General features: G+C 47.7%; 1 protein-coding gene across 2 annotated transcripts; it reads right to left on the bottom strand.

The window, feature by feature from the left end:
- Window positions 1–461: 461 nt before the first annotated feature.
- Window positions 462–22,416, bottom strand: col4a3 (collagen, type IV, alpha 3). Of its 2 annotated transcripts, XR_015118226.1 has the most exons (53): window positions 22,018–22,416; window positions 17,940–17,996; window positions 17,095–17,184; window positions 16,966–17,010; window positions 16,836–16,880; window positions 16,417–16,479; window positions 16,250–16,303; window positions 16,143–16,169; window positions 15,986–16,060; window positions 15,823–15,885; window positions 15,705–15,740; window positions 15,251–15,298; window positions 15,079–15,153; window positions 14,876–14,920; window positions 14,734–14,796; window positions 14,504–14,548; window positions 14,293–14,346; window positions 14,168–14,209; window positions 13,953–14,034; window positions 13,828–13,863; window positions 13,397–13,561; window positions 13,093–13,185; window positions 12,868–12,963; window positions 12,727–12,797; window positions 10,599–10,787; window positions 10,045–10,213; window positions 9,789–9,881; window positions 9,590–9,694; window positions 9,351–9,445; window positions 8,814–8,964; window positions 8,582–8,695; window positions 8,342–8,509; window positions 7,886–7,975; window positions 7,671–7,805; window positions 7,488–7,586; window positions 7,294–7,383; window positions 7,077–7,216; window positions 6,878–7,004; window positions 5,691–5,771; window positions 5,508–5,609; window positions 5,387–5,434; window positions 5,131–5,316; window positions 4,476–4,606; window positions 4,303–4,375; window positions 4,073–4,144; window positions 3,589–3,714; window positions 3,410–3,508; window positions 2,945–3,157; window positions 2,662–2,839; window positions 2,247–2,361; window positions 1,698–1,870; window positions 782–1,550; window positions 462–652 (listed from the first exon to the last, which is right to left on the bottom strand). XR_015118226.1 is itself a non-coding variant. In XM_086216854.1 (52 exons), exons 1-52 carry the CDS (start codon window positions 22,105–22,107, stop codon window positions 1,469–1,471), a joined length of 5,004 nt encoding a protein of 1,667 aa, XP_086072980.1. In that variant the 5' UTR covers window positions 22,108–22,416; the 3' UTR covers window positions 462–1,468. The 2 variants fall into 2 exon arrangements, 1 of the variants encoding a protein (XP_086072980.1); XM_086216854.1 differs by having other exon boundaries at window positions 462–1,550.
- Between the last annotated feature and the right edge of the window lie 311 nt (window positions 22,417–22,727).

Raw genomic sequence — 22,727 nt, 5'->3', positions numbered from 1 at the left:
TATGGAGGAAGGAAATAAGGAGGGAAGGAAGGGAAGAAGGTAGGAAGGATGAAGGCAGGAAAGTAGGTAGGAAGGAGGGAGGGAAGGAAGGAAGGAGAAAGGATGGAAGGGAAGAAGGTAGGATGGATGAAGGTAGGGAGGAAGGAAAGTAGGTAGGAAGGAAGGAAGGAAAAAGGATGGAAGTTAGGTAGGGAAGGAAGGCAGGAAGGAGTGAAGGGAAGGAAGGTAGGAATAGAGGGAGGGAGGAAGGAAGAAAGACAGGTAGGAAGGATGGAAGGAAGGCAGGAAAAATGGAGGGAGGGGAGTGAGAGGAGGATGATCTGTCCTGTTTGTACACGCCCAGCGCAGTGACCTCATCGTCAAGTCACCTCAGGCCACGGCAGGTTATGACCTTTAGTTTTTCCAATGGCGATGATAAAAGTGCATGAAGTTAGAACATGAATGTCAATCAAAATGAAACCAACAAGAACAGAAATGTTTATTCTAATTCCACTTTACTCAAATACAAATAGAAATGGACAGAAACAAATAGTGTCCTAGGGTCAGCTGGGGTCACTGGGATCAGCCGGGGTCACTAGGGTCAGCCAGGGTCACTGGGGTCAGCAGTGGTTGGGGGGGCACTTTGGTCCTGAAGACAACCTGATCTAAGTGGCTAAAGACAAATGTTCAGCGAAGAACAATTAAAACTTTGTTTCAGTTACACACTGAAGAGGTCAAAGGTCAGCTTGTGCAAACCATCCAATTAGAGGGCTTCACACAGAAACTAAAGCAGGTGCTCCACCTGGTGGCCGTCTGAAGACGTGCAGGTCGCTGGTTGAGGACTCTTCTTCTCTGCCAACATACTGAGGTACTTAAGTGTACAACAGAGTAACAGCAGTGTGTGACAGGTTTACAGTGTAAGTACAGTCAGTAGTAGTCCAAGTATCAGCAGTGGCCTCCAGCATTCAAGTATCAGTAGTGTATATACAGTTACGCTGTCAGTACCAGTATCAGAAGTATCAGTAGTATCACAGGTTTCACTAGCACTAACTCGCTCCTGTCAGTACCTGTGTAGGCGGTGCGGTGTGTTCTCAGGTGCTTCACCAATAGTACAACTGTTCATACTACTGCTGGCACTTCTATCAGTAACAGTAGTATCAGCAGTATCCATGGAGGTGGGTTGGTGCGTTGACAGGCGCTTCACCGATAGAAGTACCAGCAGTAGTATGAAGAGTGGTAGTATCAGTAACAGTAGTATCAGCAGAATCCATGGAGGTGGCGTGGCGCATTCACAAGCGCTTCACCGATAGAAGTACCAGCAGTCGTATGAACAGTTGTACTATCGGTAACAGTAGTATCAGTAGTATCCGTGGAGGTGGCGTGGCGCATTCACAAGCGCTTCACCGATAGAAGTACCAGCAGTAGTATGAACAGTTGTACTATCAGTAACAGTAGTATCAGTAGTATCCGTGGAGGTGGCGTGGCACATTCACAGGCGCTTCATGCAGACTCGGCAGCGGCTGATCAGACCTTCAGGAAAATCTCCAGTTTCAGTTCGAGGTTTGGGTTTGCTGCAGAATAGAGAACGCCAGCAGTCATGTGACCTGACATCATCTGTGACAGTTTCATCTTGAATCTTGACAAGCTCTAAATCAGTTCCCTGATGCACCCCACCAGGAGGAGCCCTCTGGATCCCTGGGGGTGCCAGGCTGGTGTACCTGAACATGTTGTTGGGGTCCAGAGCAGCGAGCCAGTAGCTGTAGGAGTCCGTGTAGTAGTTGCAGGTTCCGCGACCGTGACACTCAATGAAGGGAATCTTCCGGAAGTTTTCCAGACAGGATCCAGGAGACGCCAGCGGTTGACCGGACCCCTCCGCCCCCACGCCCGTTTCCTAGACAGTGACAAATCCTTTCACATTCCAGAGGAGAACAAACGTACAGACACAGAGGGCACCGTTCTTGTGTCTTGTTCCAAATCATTTCCTGCTGTTCTTCATGGAAACGCCATGTGACCAAACACCAACATCTGTATATCTCTTTAAAAAAAAAAAATCAAAATTTGACAAAAATGTGATTTGTCACATGACCTAAAAATGTCAAACTTGTCCTGTTGACATTCATTCAGTTTGAGCTGGATTTTAAGACTTCTGCCGATCAGAACGCAGAATTCATCAAGGTGAATGTTCTAATAACAGACTTGATTATAAAGCAACTGAAAAAAAATGGATAAAAGAGTCATTAGTCTGGAGGAAGGTGGTGCCAGCTCACCATGACGAAGGAGAACCCGGGCCAGAGTGAGTCCCAGCCGGAGGGGCAACTGGGAACCAGGCGGGTCTGACTGTGGATGGTGATCACATTGGCTCTGGACTCACACACGGAACACCTTAAACACAGGTGGTAATAAATCTGAATCCATCTCACAGAACCTCAGAGGCCTGCAGCAATGCTCCAGGGACTCCTCAGTGACGCAACAGACACCACAAGAATCGCGTTCTATTACTTTGAAGAAACCAATGACAGTTCTGGAACAAAGAGAGTGTTTCCCATCATTCTGGAGAATCTCAGTCCCGACAGGTCAAAATTGGGGATTAGAAGCTATGTCATGGTTGTACGAAGTTCACCTGCCGCTATCTCACCTGTCAAACAGGCAGAGTTTGTTTGTGTGTGTGTGTGTGTGTGATACCGGCTGATGTAGTTCTTCAGTAACTCTCCAGAGATGAAGGGCACACTGCCAGAAAGTGATTGGTCAGTGGACAGCCAATAGGAGTAGTCGTTGCGTGATGCATAGCGGCAGGTGCTGTCTGTGTTACAGAACAAGAAGGGCATGGTGGTAAAACGAGGCAGGCAACTACCCAAAGTACCTGGAGAGCAAGAGGGACAGAGACAAGACTCAGAATTATGGACCCGTGTGTTATTCCTGTCTTGTCTGTCTTTTGTGTCTGTGTGTCCTGGGGTGTCGGGTGTACCAAGGTCTTGGCCGTGAGCCCGGTTGTTTCCGTTGATGAACAACAGAGAGTATCCACTGTAAACCTGACTGGATCCTCTAGGACATTCTGGGACAAACAGCTCCTGGCTGTGTCTGGTGAACAGGAAGCCATCCTTCTCTGGTATATCCATATATGGACCTGGTGGACCCCGGATCCCTTTGGCCCCTACGGCACCTCGCAGACCCTCAGTACCTGCCAACAAAGACTGGGATCAACTTGACAGTAACCACTCTGTTTCCTGGCTCTGACTGAACATGAGTGGTGTCCACCATCTGGGCCATGGACTGAGATGGAGGCTTTCTTAACAGACAGAAAATGACCTACAAAACATTTACTGAACACCTGCCAGGACTCCTGGACCCACAGTGAACTGGTTCAAGAGCAGGAAGGTCCAAATTGTTGGGTGAAACCACTGTGATGAGTTTGTGTTCAGGGGTTTCTGACCTTTCAATCCAGGGAAGCCTTGGTTTCCCTTTTCCCCTTTCAGTCCAGGAAACCCCCTCCATCCGCTCGGACCAACAGTCCCTTTTCTGCCTTTTGACCCTGCAGCCAGAAAGTTACACATTTTGGATTTAAAACTCTTCTGGATCCTGAGGACCAAAACTGAGTGAGTCCTGACTCACCTGGATTACCGGGTCTTCCTAGGGTCCCTGAAATCCCTGTTTGTCCAAGCAGTCCTACATCTCCAGCTAGACCTGGGTCCCCTGGCAACAGCACCACCTCCCTGGATACGTCCTTCCCCCTCAGCCCTGCAGGGGGATCCAGTCAGTACTTCAACCTATACATAATATTCAGTGCTTCAACTGATATAATGTAAAGTACTTCGACCATTATACTGTACAGTATTTCTACAATGTGATACAACAAAAACCTCAACCCTGATATCAAACATTCATATCAAACCATCAAATAAAAACATTTACTTCTCAACAAGTGAAAACCATTTGCTACCTGACCCCACCCGACCCTAACCTGACCCCACCCCTGACCCTTGCCCCCCTGACCCTCGCCCCCCTGACCCTCACCTGACCCATATCAATGCTGTTTTATGGATTCATTTTCTGGTTCCTGTAGTTCTTTTCTGTCCACTGTGGCATCAGTTCCTACCTCTCCTCCCAGGAGGCCCCGGGGGTCCCTGTGAACCTCTGTTACCTGGTGCCCCATCGTCCCCCTTCATACCTGAAACACACACCTGCAGCTCAAACAGGAAATAGTCACATGAAACAAGAAGTTGATGTTTTAAGGGGAACTATTGTTAGGTTAGGGTTTGAAAGTGTAGTGAGCACTAAGTTACCAAAGATCAGATGTGAGCAGACACTACCGTTTCCTGGTCTTACCAACAGGTCCTGTGACACCAGTGTCTCCCATCTGGCCTTTGAGTCCAGGTGGGCTCGGCGGTCCATCTTCTCCCTGTCAACAACAACAATCACAACAATGCACACTTCATAAAAGATTATTTCTTACTGGCTCCTTGCAATCTGAAATATCAGGAAAAATAGAAAGTACTAACAGGCTTGCCTTGTGGGCCAGGATCGCCATGACAACCAGGGGGTCCCGGGTTACCTGTTGCTCCTTTAGATCCCTTCTCTCCTTTGAAACCAGGACCCGGGGGACCAGGAGGACCGCGGCAGCCTGGGGGACCTTTGATCAGGGACCCACACACTTGTTTTTATCATTTGCTCTTTTGATAACTCATTTAAGAAGAATAGCAATTAATATTTGTTTCAAAATGACGTTTAAATTGTCTCTAGAGTCTGAGAAGTCAAACAGAACTGAATTCTGTCAGTTCTCTGAGTACAACCAGTTGAGACATCACTCACATCTGAAAGTCTGAGACCTTCTTTTCAGACTGTTTTAAATTGTTTGCATTTTCAAATTGTGTCCAGATTGATTTTAGACAGTTTGGACTGCAAAAACTAAACCTGATCAAAACCCCCAAACCCTAGACCCTGGTGTAGCCTGCAGTCAGAACCAGGACTGAAATGGCCTCCAGGCTGAAATCATATCTTTAAAGCTTATTACACTCTCACAGTTTTTTCTTTCTTCTTCTTTTCCTCATTTTGCTGAGGTTCCTTCAGAAGACACTCAGGGACCCTTGGGGTCCTAAGGCCTCATGTCAAACGTCACTCTTGGATCTAGCCAAAGATCAATGAGCTCGGTGTCACCTTTGGGACCTCTGTCTCCAGGGGATCCGGTTTCTCCTTTGCTTCCATCAGTGCAGAGTCCCTCCTTGCCATCCAAACCAGGTGGTCCAGGAGATCCAGGAGGACCAGAGGAACCAAGCTCTCCCCCAGGACCAGAGGGACCAGGAGAACCACAGGGACCAGGAGGTCCCTTTTCACCAATACACCCTGAGGAGACAAGATCTGAGATTTCTACTTCTTCTGAAAACCAAAAACACAACCAGATTTGGAAACCCACCTGGTGGACCTTTGGTCCCTTCAGGTCCCCTGGGTCCAATTCCAGGAGCTGTGGACAGAAAAGCGAGCAGTCAGACGACACATCATTGTCCAATCCATTTCAGTCCCGGATGGAATCCTACCTCCCATGGATCCTTTCTCTCCAGGAGGTCCAGGTATCCCATCCTGTCCCTGGTTTCCCCTAGGACCAGCTTGACCTGGATCTCCAGGAGCCCCCTTGTTACCTAAAATGAAAAGATGAATGCTGAGAGACAGTTTTCAGGTTCTGGTTCTTGCTTTGTAGTACATTATTAAGACTGGTGAACCTGTGAGGCCAGCAGGTCCTAAGGGACCGTTCCCCCCGGGAGGACCATCACAACCCTTCTCACCAGGAGACCCCGGAGGACCTGAGAAGGACACATGATCAGAAATGTGGAGCCAACAGTATTGCTCCAAAGTACAACAAGGTCGGAAGAGGAAGAGGATATAAAGGAGGAGGTGGCAGACCCAACGCTCTGTGGCAGCGGCGTATTTTCAGTCCCTTCCGACAGAGCGTCATTCAGAAATTTGAGAACAGAGTCTAACATGCTGTTATCTTTTCACCTTCTGGTACTCCGTCAATGTTCCCTTTCAGCTCCTTCTGCCTGTTCCACTTTTTAAAAGTATACCTTATCATTATCATTATTATTAATAATATTATGCAGCTATGCTTTATTTCCTCTACTTTTTTTTTTAAATTTTCTGTTGTCTTCATCTTTTCTAAAGTTCCTACAAAGGAGAATTCGGCCCAGGGGAGAAGAAAAATAATGAGGAGGAAGGTTGTTTTTTTGTTCCCATTGCGTGCGTCAAGACAAAATTAAAAATGTTGAGAATAAAGGTGAAGTCCTGATACATTTACTGAGAGTAGAACAATCAAACATTAATTCAGGGGGAGTTTCTGTTGCTGACATCAATGGCTGAGATGTTTTACTGCAGTGCCTTGATGCTGGCAGACCCATAATATGCTCTCAGATAATTTAATGTACGATCACACAAACTATTAACTTTTAAAATACAACATTATCCCATCTCCTTTTCACTACTATTTTTCAGAAGTCCCAACTTGTTAGCTTAGCACAGTGATTTTTAAGGAAGCTTGGAATACAGTAAACATTTGATTTGTTGTAATTTGTTGTCTCCTTTTAAAAGTTAAGTCAAACAAATAGTACATCAAATTTGACATCAACATCATCAAAGATCTCCCATGTTCTTGAGAGAGCCCAACTCAGCTACTGAACAACAGACTCCAGCTTGCTAAAGTTGTGTTTTATAATTAGTTGAATGTATCAGCACTTAAACTTTATTCACACCATTTTGAGGTTTTTTTTCTCAAAGTGTTGGATGAAACAAAGGAATCCTCAGCCTCTCTTTTTTGTTCTATACCCCGGCGCCAACAGGCCATCAAAAGTTCGGGAAAAGAAATAGGCGAGCAATTTTAATTTTAATTTTATAATTTACATATATAGAGTCTGACCAATGCATCCTGGGGACCCGGACTGTCCTTTGGAGCCACAAGGGCCACAGATTCCTGGAGGACCAACGTTTCCTCTGTCTCCTGGTTTCCCCTGCATACCTGGAGGTCCTGGACATCCTGGTTGTCCCTGAGGACAGAGTGAACCTTCAAATTTTCCAGGCTACCAGGTAACGAACACGGTTTATCTTTATGATAATACCTTGTCTCCACGAACTCCTTTAGATCCTGGCCCAGGTGGACTTGGTTCTCCTTTGGCACCTTTAAGTCCTCCAGGTCCTGGATTTCCATCTGCACCAGCTTCTCCACAAGGGCCTGCAGAGCCTTTCTCACCTTTAGAACCTGGACAGAAAATACAGGCACGACATCTTCAATCTGGTGGATACAGTGTTTAAAGGTTTATGATGGATGGGCTTTACCTGGCCTTCCCATATCCCCTTGGTTGCCAGGCAGACCACAGAGACCAGGGGGGCCAGTGTCTCCGTCTCTGCCAGGGTCTCCAGGAAGTCCTGAAGATCACATTAAAAGGGGTTAAGTTGTGATTAAAAGAAAATATGTTCAAGACAGATGGTTGTGAAGACAATGCTGTCAATTAAATAGGTCCCAGACAGACCTTGTGGTCCAGCAGGTCCGGGGCGACCATTGCTCCCGTCAGGCCCCTGAGACCCCAACACGCCCATATCTCCTACAGCACCTGTGAGACCAGTGAGCCCTGAGAGTGATGAGCAGACAGACAGACCTGTGAGTCACATGACCTCGATGACTATAAGAACAGAGGAGACAAACTAGATCATACCAGGCTCTCCAGGGTCTCCAGGGTCTCCATATGTCTCCACAGTTGTGGTCTTTCCTTTAGCGCCAGTTAGGCCTCTGTCTCCCTGAAGTCCCGGAGGCCCCTGAGAACCCCTGACTCCAGCTACACCCCTCTCACCTGAGACACAGATGAACATGATTAGTTGAGTGATTGATTGACTGACTGACTGACTGACATATGAAAGATCAAAATTGAACCTTTCAGTCCTGGTTGTCCATTCTCTCCAGGTTTCCCAGCATCCCCTGGATAACCGGGGGACCCTGGAGGACCCATGTTCCCCCTAATACCTGAAACACACAAAAGGTACACACAAATCAGACAATGAATCTGTTTGTTCCATTGTTCCACAGCTCAATGTTGATCTCATGTTTATCTATTCTGAATTTTTCAGAATAGATAATCAGAATCAGTGGCATCAGCACAGCTGGTTTTTAACTGAAAGAGTTTTTGGGAACATAAAGGGGTTCAAACCTGTGACCCGCCACCCACAGCTACAGACGGTTTATAGTTGGTGGCCTGTCTCTGTCTTCACATTTGTAAATTAACAACAGCGGTGTGACTCTCTGTCATTATTAATTAATGTTATTCAGTCCATGTTGGTGTGATGATGCTGTCGCTTCATCTTCTGATTGGCTTTAGGCCTGACCCTCTACCTGTGCTTCCTGGCTGTCCATTGGTCCCCCTTGGTCCCTTCAGCCCAATGCTTCCCAGTGGCCCTGGAGCTCCATCAAACCCTGGAACCCCGTATGGCCCTTGAGGCCCTGGTGCTCCCACGCCAGGTAGCCCAGTATTACCTCGCAAACCCTTTGGGCCCCGGGCCCCTGCAAGACAGGAAACCTATTAGACTGACTCATGAGTAGGTTTCCTCAACCGTAAGTTGAAGAGTTTTGCACCTGTGAAGCCGATGATGCCTCTTTGTCCCAGCTCTCCTTCAGGTCCAGGTGGCCCAGGTAAACAAGGTCCAACAGCACCAACTGGACCCGGTGCACCATCCAGACCCCTAAACCCTTAAGCACACATCAGTTAGGTTCACCACACAACTAGAGCCCATCAGTGCTAGAGGGTTACTATACCAGTTTCTGTCTGGTTCTGGTCTCCAGGTCCACAGTACCCCTTTTCACCTACCTTTTGGACCCGGTGGCCCATCTTGTCCTGCAGGTCCTGGAGCTCCAACTAGTCCCTGGAGCCCACGGCCCCCTTGGGGTCCCAAAGAGCCATCTTCTCCTTGGGGCCCTACCTGGCCCTGCTGGCCTGGAAAACCAATCCCAGCCTCTCCCTGTTACCATTGACACATGTTGGAAAAGGCTTCAGGTCCAGGTGGCTGAGACCAATTTCCTGTGTGTGTGTGTGTGTGTGTGTGTGTGTGTGTGTGTGTGTGTGTGTGTGTGTGTGTGTGTGCCTGGTTCTTGTTATCTATCAGAGATCTTTCCTGGTATAAACACTAACCTCATCAGGACTAAAGACCAGTGCTGATGCTGCACAACCTAGTTTCTGAGTTCCTTGTTAAAGTTAGAGTGAAGGTGTGAATGTTACGTTCAGGTAAGGATTAGGATCAGGATCAGGACTCGAGTTTGGGTTAGGCTGTCCACATGAATAGAAGTCGATGCAATGTCCTTATAAGGATAGCTGACAAACCTGAGTGAGTGTGTGTGTCCATGTTACCTTGGAACCTGGCATCCCTGGGGGGCCTGATGGACCTGCCCGTCCCTTAATACCAAAACTTGGCAATCCTGGAGATCCTGGAAGGCCTTTGAATCCTGAACCCAAACACAAATGGATGGATTCACACTGGTGTCAAACTGGTTTGAAGACTTGATTGTGGTTCTTGATCTGATCTATTTGTATCAAAAAAATAATTTTGCTTAAAACTTTTGGTTTAGCTAGATTTCAGAACTCTGGACCTTTAACCCCTGGGAAGCCTGGAGGGCCTTGCACAGAAAATCCTTTGTCTCCCTTCTCTCCCTTCAGACCCATGGGTCCTGGAACACCAGGAGGCCCAGCCAAACCTGAACCAACAGAAACACGAAGAACCAAAGCTCATCAGTCGGCACATTGCCAAGATTGGGGTGTAACCTCAGACTTCAGTTCAGTTTGACTCACCTTCAGATCCAGGGTTTCCTGGCAAACCCTTCTCTCCTTTTTGGCCTGGATCTCCAGAGCTGGTTCTAATTTCACCAGGAGAACCTTTTTCCCCTGAAAGACACAAACATCAGTGCATTAACCTTAACAGATGATCAAGGCTTCATCATTCACAAAACTCAGATCACACATGTTGGTTTCACCCTCTTATTCTCTGGACATCCAGAGCTGGTTCAACCATCACAGACCCCTTTGACTTTAAATGCATCAGCCTCACCTGGTTTTCCAGGATCTCCCTGCAGTCCCAAAACTCCCACATTGCCCTGTGGTCCTGGAGGTCCTGGAGCCCCAATGCCTGGAGGCCCTGATAGACCAATTTGTCCTGTCAGTCCTCTGGGACCCCGCTCTCCCTGAGGACCTCTGTCACCTTTTGGCCCCGGAGGCCCCTGCAGACACACAAACTGAGATGTCATTCTTGGATCACAGGATTGGAATGCGTGTCTTTGATAGACTAGACTGGTGTGACTGTTTTAATATATCACACGTGTGTGGAACAGAGTAGCTTTCCACTGGGTCATTTCAGTCGTTTTGTCTTTTTGCGTGCTGACATGAAGCGCCCCTCGCTCTGTGACACAACCTTCACACGAGCAAGCAATCTCATGCTGCAATGAATGAACTGAATTAAATAGTAAATCAATAAATCAATCAAAGATATCCTAAATCCAGTTTCCGTAACTTGTAGAAGCAAGAAAGTTTTGTCCACATGAAGGACAATTCCTTCATGAATGTGTTCTTGGATGTTCGAAGAGCCAATCTGGATCTCACACTCACAGGATTTCCCTTTGCTCCAAAAATGCCTTTTGCTCCTGGGACCCCTGGTGGTCCATCTGCACCCTCAAAGCCCGGTGGTCCAGGTTGTCCTTGATCCCCAGCCTCACCCTTCTGCCCCACCCTCTGCATGATGCCAGGTTCCCCAACAGGACCCGGGGGCCCTGGCAGTCCTGGGATACCAAAGGGGCCCTGAAAGAGAACAAATTTTGTTTTGAATTTCAAACAGATTAAATTAAAAAAAAAAAAGAACAAACAAGCACGTGTGAAACGGCATAAAAATACAAGATAATTCATAGTGTCATAAACAATATTTTGAATAAATGACTCCTACATGTCTAAAAAGGAGCAGGAGGAAGCAAAACTTGTTGATGCCCGGCCCCTTATTCAACTGCGGACACTCAGCTCTACAAATCCAGCAGTTATAAACACCTACTTCCTTACGTATACAAAATATTTAGTTAAAACAACTGGTCAAAAATGTACATAGCCCTACAAAAACTCATACAGTGTACTAATAATATTCCGTGGATCTATTTAGAACCCATCACTCTGTAATCACCCAATCTCAAAGCCTGTATAACAAATATCCCATTCTCAAAGTCTATTTTATTCATCCTAATCCTTGTAAAATTATGTTTTTTGTACATCTATTTAGAGTGAATTGTGTTTGTAGTAGCCAGTATCTAATTGCAGATACTTATGCTTTTATACTAGATATCTATCTATCTATATTTATTTATATATTATTGTGTTTTTGACACGTAAATCCATCCATCCATCCATCATCCATCCATCCATCCATCCATCCATCCATCTCCTTTTGCTTATCCGGGGTCGAAGCAGAGAAACCCAGACTTCCCTCTGCCCGGCTACATCGTCCAACGTGCCTTTCATAAAAAAGGGGAACGATCATCCTGGTCTGCCAATCCACAGGCACCACCCCTGATTTCCACCCCCACAGCATTCAGGGCCTTGAGAAATTCTGGGCAGACCTCATTCACCCCTGGTGCCCTGCCCCCAAGGAGCTTTTTTTTTAACCACCTTAGCAACCTTAGCCCCAGAGATAGAAGAGCCCACCATAGAGTCCCCAGGAACTGCTTCCTCATTGGAAGACGTGTTGGTGGTATTGAGGAGCCCCTAAAAGTATTCCCCCCACTGGTCCACAAAATCTGGAATCGAAGTCAGCAGCACACCCCCAACATCATAAACAGTGTTGAGAGTGCACTGCTTCCCCCTCCTGGCAGATGGTGGTCCAGAATCTCTCTGAAGCTGTCTGGATGTCATTCTCCATGGCCTCGCTGAACTCCTCCAAGATGTTCCCAGTAGACCCTTACAATGCGTTCAGGCCTGCCAAGTCTGGCCGGCATCATCCACCACCATCGGAGCCAACGTTACACCAGGTGGTGATCAGCTGACAGCTCTGCCCCTCTCTTCACCTGGGTGTCCAAGACTTATGACCACAAGTCATCGAACTGCGGCCCAGGATGTCCTGGTGCCAAGTGCACACGTGGACACCCTTAAGCTTGAACATGGTGTTTGTTATGGACAATCTGTGACGAGCACAGAGGTCCAATAACAAAGCACCACTCGGGTTCAGATCAGGGGGGCCATTCCTCCCGATCACGCCTCTCCAGGTCGCACTGTTGTCACCAACATTCCACGTACCCAGAGCCAGCTTCTGCAGCCTAGAATCGGACCACCAAGGTCTCCGCCCTCAACTGCCACCCAACCCACACAGCACCCAACCCCTTTGCGCCCTCCTATCAGTAGTGAGCCCATTGGAGGGGAGATCCATGTTTCCTCTTCAGGCTGTGAAAAATGGGTCCACCCAAGCCTGGGGGCAGGGCTCAGCGGTGAGTGCCTGGTGGCCGGGCCTTCACCCATGGGGCCTGGCCACCAGGCACTCACCGCCGAGCCCCGCCCCCAGGCCTGGCTGCAGAGGGGGGCCCCACTGACCTGCGTCTGAGCGAGGGAAAACTTTTTTGAGACACTCTTCATCTGTTTGAATGTGAAGGTGCAAAAGAGTGCACGCCATGTTTTACTACCCACACTTAAATACTCGAGTCCTGTGGTGATCTGTGTGTTGGTCCTGAGATTAATTATTCATCAGTTTACCAGGTGAACTCACCTGTGGACCAGGTGCTCCTTTAACACCGTTCACTCCATTGTTACCTTTAGGTCCTGGAAAACCGACTGCACCTGGAAACAGAATGACATCACAGGAACAGGTGTCTCGTAACACTGAAGGTGATGTGTTTCTGGTACTTACCTGTTACTCCGCTTTCACCTGGCTCTCCTGGATTTCCCGGAGGTCCAGGACGGCCGGGAACAATTGGACAGACCAAGCATACATCTCCCTTCTCGCCTGTAATTTATCAAATGAAGTACCGATTAATTGCCCAATCAATCAATCAATCAATCAATCAATCAATCGATCAGGTCATCTACAAATTTTATCCTACTTCGTACACAATGTGCTAACAAGTTGTTGCACCTTTCTGTCCGTTGCCTCCACTGGTCCCAGGAAGTCCCATCAGCCCTTTTGTACCTTTAATCCCTGGAGGTCCAGTGTCTCCCTGCAGGAAGTCTGACACACAAACACAGAATCCACCTCAAAGCATTATTCTAGGCAAACATGACGCTAAACTAAGCACATCGTACTGACATTTTTAGACAAAGAACATTCAGAACATTTAAGACACCAAAATTCTGAAGACAGAGAACAAACATGGTGACAGTTTCAGGTTCTATAATTCCTGATCAAAGTGAGTACAGATCTGGAGTTGGAAGAACATCACCTGGTATTCCAGGATCTCCTTGTTCCCCCTCAGCTCCAGGACCTCCAGGAATTCCAGACTGGCCCGGTGGCCCAATGATTAAGGGCCCTGGCTCTCCTCGCTCTCCCTTCTCTCCGGTTGAGCCAGGTGGCCCCTGGGGGCCCTGTGCACCAGTGAGACCATCACCTCAAATGAAGAAGATAAAAGTTCAGTTCAAACAAGCATCAAGCTCATTAAAATCTACAGTTTGGCAACACACACACACACACACACACACACACACACACACACACACACACACACACACACACACACACAGTCCTTATGGAGGATTTTAATTAACTGAGTGTTGTGAGGCGGGCCAATACCAGCACCGATCTCTTTTTCTGTTAACGACCAGAGTACTGACAATAACATTTGCAGATCCTGGGACAAAGTTCAGAGGTTGTTACCTTGCTTGCCCTGCAGCCCAGGAAATCCAATGAGTCCTGAAAGAAGATAGCAACGTAAACTCTGAGACCGAACATGTCAGTTCTGATCTGAAGTCAAGACGTGGTCTGTGATAAGTCTGCAGTACCTGGTTCTCCAAGGACTCCAGGGGGTCCACGGGGTCCAGGGACACCAGGCTGGCCCTTCAGGAAACGGTGCCTCCAAACAGTCTGCCACAAACACATTATGGTGTGTTTGAAGTGACATCATCACATGCAAACAGGCAGGCAGTTCGTATGTGACCACACACACAGCAGTGAACAAGAGAATACTGTTTGCAGCATGTTTAACTTTTACACTCACCTCTCCCTGAAGACCAGGACGACCTGTCTCTCCTTTCTCCCCCTGAACACCAACACAAAAGGAATGTCAACATCATTAAAGTTACGTCTCCTAACTGATGTCATCCAGCTCCACTGTGGACTCACCTGAGCTCCATCAATACCTGGAGGACCCAGGTACCCACGATCCCCAGCATCGCCCTGCAGACACACAAACACAAAAGATCACGATCCATTAATGAGGTTCTGCCAGTAGTGTGGTCACATCACATGGCAGCAAAGACAATCCATTAACGGAGTCATATTTTCAATGTAACAGATTGACAAGCTAATATTAGTTTAGTGATGCATGAGTTACCGGTTGTCCCAGTTCTCCAGGGAGGCCGTCCTTCCCCGGTTTACCCTGAAACACAAAATGTGAGAGTCCAAATAAAGGAAGCTGACATTTGTCACTTGAACATGTTCTATTCATATTTTGTATATACGTCGGACATCAGAGTGACGTCATTACCTCCTCTGTGACCTTTCATTAGAATGCTGCATCAATTAAATCAACTAAAACAGCAATAATAACTGGAGTTTTCTTACTAGAGAGCCAGGGTCGCCTCGGTCACCCTTCTCTCCTTTAATGCCCAATCTCCCGGGCTGCCCCTGGAAGACAAAACAAACACCTCATGTGTCTCTTGATCACAGCAAAAACTGACTTCACACAGAGGGACGAAAGTCTTACAGGAAGTCCATGACAACCTTTCTGTCCAACTTCACCCGGTTCCCCCTGGAAGACAAAACCAGATTATTTGAGAAGACACTGAGACAGATTAAAGAGATGAGAGATACATGACAGAGAGGACACAGAGACAGACAATCAGACAGACTGCTGCCAGACCGACAGAGACGACAGAGAAGACAGAAAGACAGACAAAATGGACAGACCTTCAGTTCTTTGGGTCCTTCAGCGTACAGTTTAATTCCTTTCTGCCCAGGAATCCCTGGAGGTCCACGGTCGCCCTGGAAACCAGACACGATGATGATGATGATGATGATGATAAAGATCCTCGTGTTTTAGTGCATGAGCGTAAGTGTCAGACAGGATGAATCCGCTCACCTTCTGGCCTTGTGGACCCGGGATCACTGGACTGGGACCCTCCTGACCCTGAGACACAGGTGACATCATCAGATGGGAGGTGTTTTGTTCAACACACGTGATACAACAGTTAGCAAGAAAGTAAGCTTTATTTATAAAGAACATTTAATCACAACTTTCACTGACCAGAGGGCTGTACCAAGTTGAACAAACAGAAATTACACAACTGTTAATTCATTCATAGATCCAATCAGCACAGGTGAAAACATGAATGCGTGTGACATCACAGTCGGGTCCGCCTCCAAACCCAACAGTTCCATTTCCCAAACTTCTAATGTCTTCTGGTTAAGTGAAGCCTTGCATTTACCGTGTACTCTAACCCTTTGGGAACCATCTCAGCTGGTCTGCAGAGTGTAAAGGAGGAACTTTGGTTAAAACTGGTCTACATTTGAATGCTCACTCACACACCACTGACCTTCTCTCCGGATAAGCCTGGCACCCCTGCAATTCCCTGTAAAAGGAGCAGCCATGTGATTGGACGGCTGATTGCATGATCAAAAAATATTTGAGAAGGTTCAGATTTTGGAACATACAGGACGTCCAGCAGGTCCTGGTAGTCCTGGCAGACCAAATTCACCAGGGTCTCCACTTGGCCCCTGAGACACATCAGAGAGAAGCGAAAGTGCAAGAAACCCTAACTAAACCCTAACTGCAGCTTTATACCAATTAATCTGGTAGTCCAGGAAACTGACTGACCATGTCTCCATCCGGTCCTTGCGGTCCCGTTACCCCTTTGATGTCTGCGGTGATGGGGTAGATGGGAGAGTCCCCCTGAAGGAAATCAGAATCAAAATCAGAACCAGAAACTGGATTAAAATCCTCTTGTCTCTTGTACCCAGGTGTGAAATCTGACCTTTGGTCCACGCAGTCCCATCCGACCCTAAAACACATTGAACCAGTTAGTTTTAGCCTCACACGGGTGATGAGCTGACCCATGAATAGTCAGAGTTGAGGACTCACTTGCAGGCCAATGGCTCCTGGAGCCCCGGGGTACCCTGGGTAACCGACATCGCCCTGGAAAATATCAATCAATCAATGATATCCGTCCATTCCACAGGTTCAAAGCCTCCAAATGTCTCTTACAGTCAGAGGTGGAACAGACTCAAAACAGACATCATCATCTCTACCTTTGTCCCATTGCATCCTGGGAGTCCTGGTAAGCCCAGGGGCCCTTCACGGCCGGAGAGTCCCTGTGACAAAACACCAGGCACAATGAAAGGCTTGAGGAATCGCTAATACACAGCACAAGCCAGGAGGTAAACGTAAAAGTCTTTGAAAACTGAATAAATGCCAGTTGACCCTTGTTGACTACAAACCTAGCAGCACACAGAGGCAGAAGCTGGACCACCCTGAGCCAAAGTAGAGCAGTTTCTAGTGACGGGTGCAGCCAGGATGTAGCGGTTCTACATGTGATAGAACCGCTACACACACCAGTGATGGAGAGACAGAAATGACCACAGAGGGCCCATTTTCAGAACCAGAATCATGCTAAGTTTTCTTATTTGTCTTGGGTTGGTGAATGTTCCGTGAACGTGAGGGTTCTTACTGGTAGGCCTGGTGGTCCTGGGAAACCCGGTTTTCCTGGAAGACCCTGGAGAACAGAGAGACAGACTTGTATGACATCATATCAATGAACAAACGAACAAGGACCATCATCATCATCATCATCATCCTACCCGAGAGCCCTTAAGTCCGGGCCCTCCTGCTGCCCCCTGTTGGCCCTGTGGAGAAAACACAGCCAGTGAGATGCAGCTAAACTGACAGCAGCATCCAATCATCTGTTTTCCTTCCGGTGTTCCTTCTACCTTCTCTCCAGGTGGCCCCTGGTTACCCTCGTTTCCAGGGTAACCAATCACTCCTGGAAGTCCGTCATATCCGGGGTACCCAGGCTCCCCCTGGAGACAGGACAGTAAGCAAACTCAGATACTCTGATCAGCTGTTGGCGGCGGAGGTTTGGTTGTAAAGTCAGCTGACATCAGTTGACTCTGGCTTTGATCCAAGTGCTTTCAGGTATTCATGTTCAACAGAGAGGAACCATCAGATCCCACCTGGGTGGTCTGCAGACACCTGAGGCACGTTTGTCTCAATGATGACGTCACCGTCACCACTAGGGTCTTCTGACCCGATGTTCTCACTTTAACCCAATGACCAGGTGTTCTGACAAACTAGGTCACCTGATCAGACAAAGGAATGCCATAAGGAGGCAAGAGAAACTAGTGGTCTTGAGTCCCGTGGTGTCCCCGGGCCACACCCACATTCACAGCATTTGCAAGGCTGGTGAATATGCTAATTAAAGAACTACGAGAACTATTAAACTGCCATCTTCCACAAAAACAAAAAGATGTCCGTTTTTTGTCTTACAATGTTTTTTTCTCAAAACAACAAATGTTTTATGAACAAATTAATCCTGGACACAATGATATTGCTAAAACATTTCACAGATGTGATGGCTCTTAATTTAGTCAACCAAGCTAGCAGGGAGAGAGTTACGTTTGCTGTAGAGTGACATCATGGTGACAAAAAACAAACAAAAAGCATCCGGAAATAATTCATGATTAATGATGTTGAGCCACCAAATCCTGTTTAGACCGGAACACCACTGATCACATTTCTCTCCGAAGGTACCGTGTCCAGCTTTGGATCCGCTCACCTTCTGACCTTTGACCCCATCACAGTGACAGAGAGATGTTCCGCTGCAATGGCACACCTGCACACACAATAACATGGAACAAACTTCACTCAGCGGGATTCTGTAGTTTCACAACCCAACCATCGTCAAGGTTCTGCCCAGGTGGACCCGGTTCCAGTCTGGTTCCTTTGGGAGAGCTTGTCTTCGCAACAGCTTTCAGTGTGACGCCACTCTCCGTTGAGGATAACGAGGACCTCTACTTGTCTGGATTCACGGTTGTGGGGCTTCTCCTCGGACTAGGAGGTGCCCTCACATACCGCAACATTGGCAAGACGACAGCTGCCACCAAATCTGGATCTCCCCACCTGTCCGTCATGATTAACAGGGTCGGCAAAGCGGTGCAACAACTGACTGTGTTAGTTTATCATGAACTGAAACACAAAGTGGAAACCAACTCTGAGGAGTTGGCCACTCTGCGAAGAAGCTAATGTTGGGGACCAAAAAAATAGAGTATGATATGAATTTGGATTGGACTGTAAGAGAAGACGGATGAGAACGTGTGCTCCTCTGCCCAAACCCAAACACGGCCATCTTATCAGCTGCTGAAGGACATCTCCCCACTATTGCATCCAGGAGAACTCCACCTGCGTTGGTGGCGCTAAATTGCATGCCCCCTCTCGTGCTCCTGACCTCCCCCCATCCTCTCTACCCCCCACCCCATCCTGCTTCTGCCCTCTCCACCTCCTCGGGGTGGAAGCGCTGAGACCTTGGCTGCAGCCTACCCCCCCCAGGAATGGCGGCACAGTGCATGCTGTGATGCCTCACTCTCACTCTGCCTCCATTTGGACAGCGGACTGCGAAAGTTTAGCGTACATACACGACCAAATGTCTTTGTGCTTGGTAGAGTGTGGATGTGTGCCATTGTTACGGTCAACCAGTGGGAATTATGATTATTTGTGAAAGCTGTGTCAGGCAATTGAGTGTGTAATTTGAAATTCCCTGCAAGGGATAATAAAGTAGCCTGAATCCTGAGAATTTTTTCCAATGTTTAAATGGTAAAAGTTGCTCTAACAAACAACCTTCGCATACAAAGACAAGTATAATCATAGACAGTTCTGTCTTCACTAGAACGCGGTCCTGTGCGCCACTTTTCAACAGGAAGTCAAATGTCTTCCAGCCCTGACTGGGCTTGACTTCTGCCACTAGGGGGCAGATGCACTTGAAGATGTCATGCATCGCTGAGGCATCATGGGAGTCGCATGTGGACGATTTCACAAACATTGAAAATAGAGAACTTCCACAAATGTTCTTTTGTCTCTTCTAAACTATTTTGAAAACAAATCCCACAATGCATCTACAGCAGCGCCCGCGTGCGGTCTGTTTGTACACGCGCAAAATCAAACATGTCTACATGCTCGCGGTGTCATGGAGTTGATGGTTTTTATCTTCCAGACATTTTTCTGTGAGTTCAAACCCAAACATTGCCTGTATCCTGCAGGTGCAACAGTCAGATGGGTTGATGGCGGTCTGATGACGTCTTATCTTCATTCCTGTCTCATATCCTGCAGGACACTGAGACGCTGGGAGACGTCGGGACATGTCTGGGACCCTCATGACCAACGTCACTGTTCAATAAGGATTTGTTTGATTGTTTACATTTAAAAGGTCACGTGACCTGAACACGTGTGCAACATTTTCACTCCAGTTTCACCGACAGACCAGATTTCTCCCTCCACCTGCAGACTATCACCTGTATTGATCCACTGATCAGCTGTTGTTTCAAAAAGGACAATAAAAAAATCTTGACTTTTCATCCCTAACGAAGGAAGATCAAAGTCTCTGACCTGCCGCCTCCACCAACTTTGAGTCATGTGACCAGACGCTGTGGTGGCATGAAGACTAAGCAACATTAAAGAGACACTTCATCCAAAAGGGGGGACTTGGGTCATTCTGTCCTCCCGTCACGCTGGCGGGAGGTCCGGTGCAGATTAGCAGGCCACACTACCAGGAAAGGCATTTCTCAGAGAACAGAGACCTGCTTCAAACATTAAAAAGCCCTCAACGAAGCCACTGAAGGTCTGAATGCTGCCGCTCCCGAGGACCCAGGCGTCCCAGCGGCTCCATAAAACACCGGTGACGCAAGAAACATGGTGTCATGTCTGTTTGGTACACAATGACCGAATTTTCTCTAAGAATTGATGCTCTGATTACACACACACACACACACACACACACACACACACACACACACATCCTTGTATTTACTCTTTGTGAGGACTTTCACTGACGTAATACATTGCCTAGCCCCTCCCCCTAACCCGAACCATCTCAACTGACTGCCTGACCCTAACCTTGACCCTACACCTAAACTGAACCTGATTCTGACCTCGACCATAAAGCCAAGTCTTGACCTTCAAACGGCCCTTTGAAGATGTGAGGACCGGCTAAAATGTCCTCACTCTGTTGGTTAATTATATATTCTAGTCCTCACTGTGTAGCAAGTACAAGAACACACACACAAAGGTATGTCATGCTCCGTAACGTTGGCAGAGATCTCTTGACTATGTTGCAGTGGCATCGTTGTGAATAAAGAGACCTCCCCGCCCGACACCTGTGTCCCGATCCTCTGTTTCCTCTTATCCGCCTCTTTCTACCACAACACCACCACCAACCAGGTGCTGGAAACGTTCCTCTGAGGTTCTGGTCCATACTGACATCAGAGCATCACCCAGTTGCAGATTTGTCGGCCCACATCCACCAGGTCCCAAAGGTCCTCTAGCAGACTGAAAACCGGGGCCTGTAGAGTCCAGTGAACTCAGCATCATGTTCGAGGAACCATTTTGTGATGATCTGAGCTTGGTGACGTCGTACGTGATCCTTCTGGACGAAGTCTTGAGAACATGGTCCACTGTGGTCCTGACATTTCCTCATTCTCGGATGAGTCTCTGTAAACCTGGAGACGGTTGTGGGTGGAAATCCCAGAGGATCCGCAGTTCCTGAAACGCTCAGATCAGCCCGCCCGGTGCCAACAGCCTGCCAGGAAAAGAATCCTCTTTCTCTCCAATTCTGATGCTGGTTTGAACTCCAGCAGGTCGTCTTGACCACGTCTACAAGCTTAAATGCATCGAGTTGCTGCCCTGTGATTGGCTGATTACATGTTTGTGTAGAGGAGCGTTTGAACAGGGGAACCTGAGAACGTGAGCATCCTCGTTCTGACCCTTCAACCAAGGCTTGAGCTTCTAACATCCCTCGGCTGTGCAAACTTCCAAAACCCTTGAAATAAAAGAGGATGATATTTCTGTGATAACCGTTAAATGTTGTTGGTGATGCCGGCGGTCTTTGGTTAGCGTTAGCAAGTAGCACGCAGCTCATGTCCTTGATTTACCTCAAATGAAGCTTTTTTCCACACGAACTCCTGCTGATTCAACAGTAGGAGTTAATCAGGTATGTGACAACAAAACAGGAGGTGAGGCGGGGCTGTGTGTGTGTGTGTGTGTGTGTGTGTGTGTGTGTGTGTGAGAGGGAGTATTTGGGTCAGTAATAACAGAAGATCAGGACTGAAAGGCTGAAACAGAAAACAGACAAACTATAACAACAGAGCCTAGACAATCAGATCTCTCCCTCTCTGTCTCTCTCTCTCTCTCTGTCTGTCTTTCTCACACACACACACACACACACACACACAAACACACACACACACACACACACTCAGTCTGCAACATAGCTTTGATGATGTCATTTTAATGTCCTCACTTCATCAGAATGATGTCATTTCATCTCCTGAATCGTCCAATGAGTGACACCTTTGTTATTAATAAACTTAAGAATTTAAAATTACGGCTCCGCGCGCCTGTTGATCATCTGCCGGACTGTAGCCATGGTAACCGCTCACATCACCACAAACACAGTAAAAAAAGAAAAAGAAAATTATTCTAAATTCAAATCATTTGTTGATTTTCACAATAAGAGCCCATTGTTTTTGCCACTTGAGAAAAGTTTGTAACGCATCTGAACTCGTTCACGCACCTGCGGCTCGTTCACACGCGCATCAAACTCCATAAAACTATCTGCATCAGCGGCGGGCGGTGCGTTCGCTCACCCTCTCGGCGTGTCCCGGAGCGCCGCAGCAGCAGAGCAGCAGGAGCAGCAGTGCGAGGTCTCGCCGCCTCGGTTCGCCAGGGGGATCCATCGGCTCCAGCCGCCTCGGTTCGGCTCAGTTCGCAGCAGGTGCTGCCACGAAGAGCTGCTGCGGGATACAGAGTTGGTCCGTTCAGACCGGAGTCAAGCTACCGGCACTCGCAACCCAATTTCCTGTATTTGACTTCAAAATAAAAGCTTGAGCTGATCACTGTATTTCCCACTGAGTTTTCAACCTGTTTTAAATGTTGCAGCAATATAAACTTCTGTTGACCCAAACCATGAAGTCTGGGACCGGGAAGTCAAGCGGTTATGATCGTCAGCAAAGTTCGTTCCACTCGCCACTCAAAGGCAATCAGATGGACCTACTTAAGGTGGTCCTGGATGGTCCTTTCCCTTTGGAACCAAACAGAACCCCACATCATTGGTCTAAAGGGAACAGTAAGCTGACTCATCAATGCGTTGAGCAGGAAATACACAACTGACACTGGAGGTCATGATGTCATCGTGTCCAAGGTCAGCATGGCGTGGCCTCATGATGGCAGCTGGTACAGCTGTGTGGTTCTGCCACATCACGGTTCTGTGCAGTTCAAAAGAGGTTTTACAACGGTTCCTGGAGTTTGGTGCCAGCTGCAGTGTAACGTCTTACTGAGGTTTCAGTGACACCTGATG

Source organism: Aulostomus chinensis, chromosome 10 (assembly GCF_037954235.1).
Source record: "Aulostomus chinensis isolate RoL2024-O1b breed Wild chromosome 10, RoL_Achi_v1.0, whole genome shotgun sequence".
Classification (NCBI taxonomy): Eukaryota; Metazoa; Chordata; class Actinopteri; order Syngnathiformes; family Aulostomidae; genus Aulostomus; species Aulostomus chinensis.
Note: the sequence above shows the minus strand (reverse complement) of the source record. Positions and strands in the feature narration are given on the sequence as shown.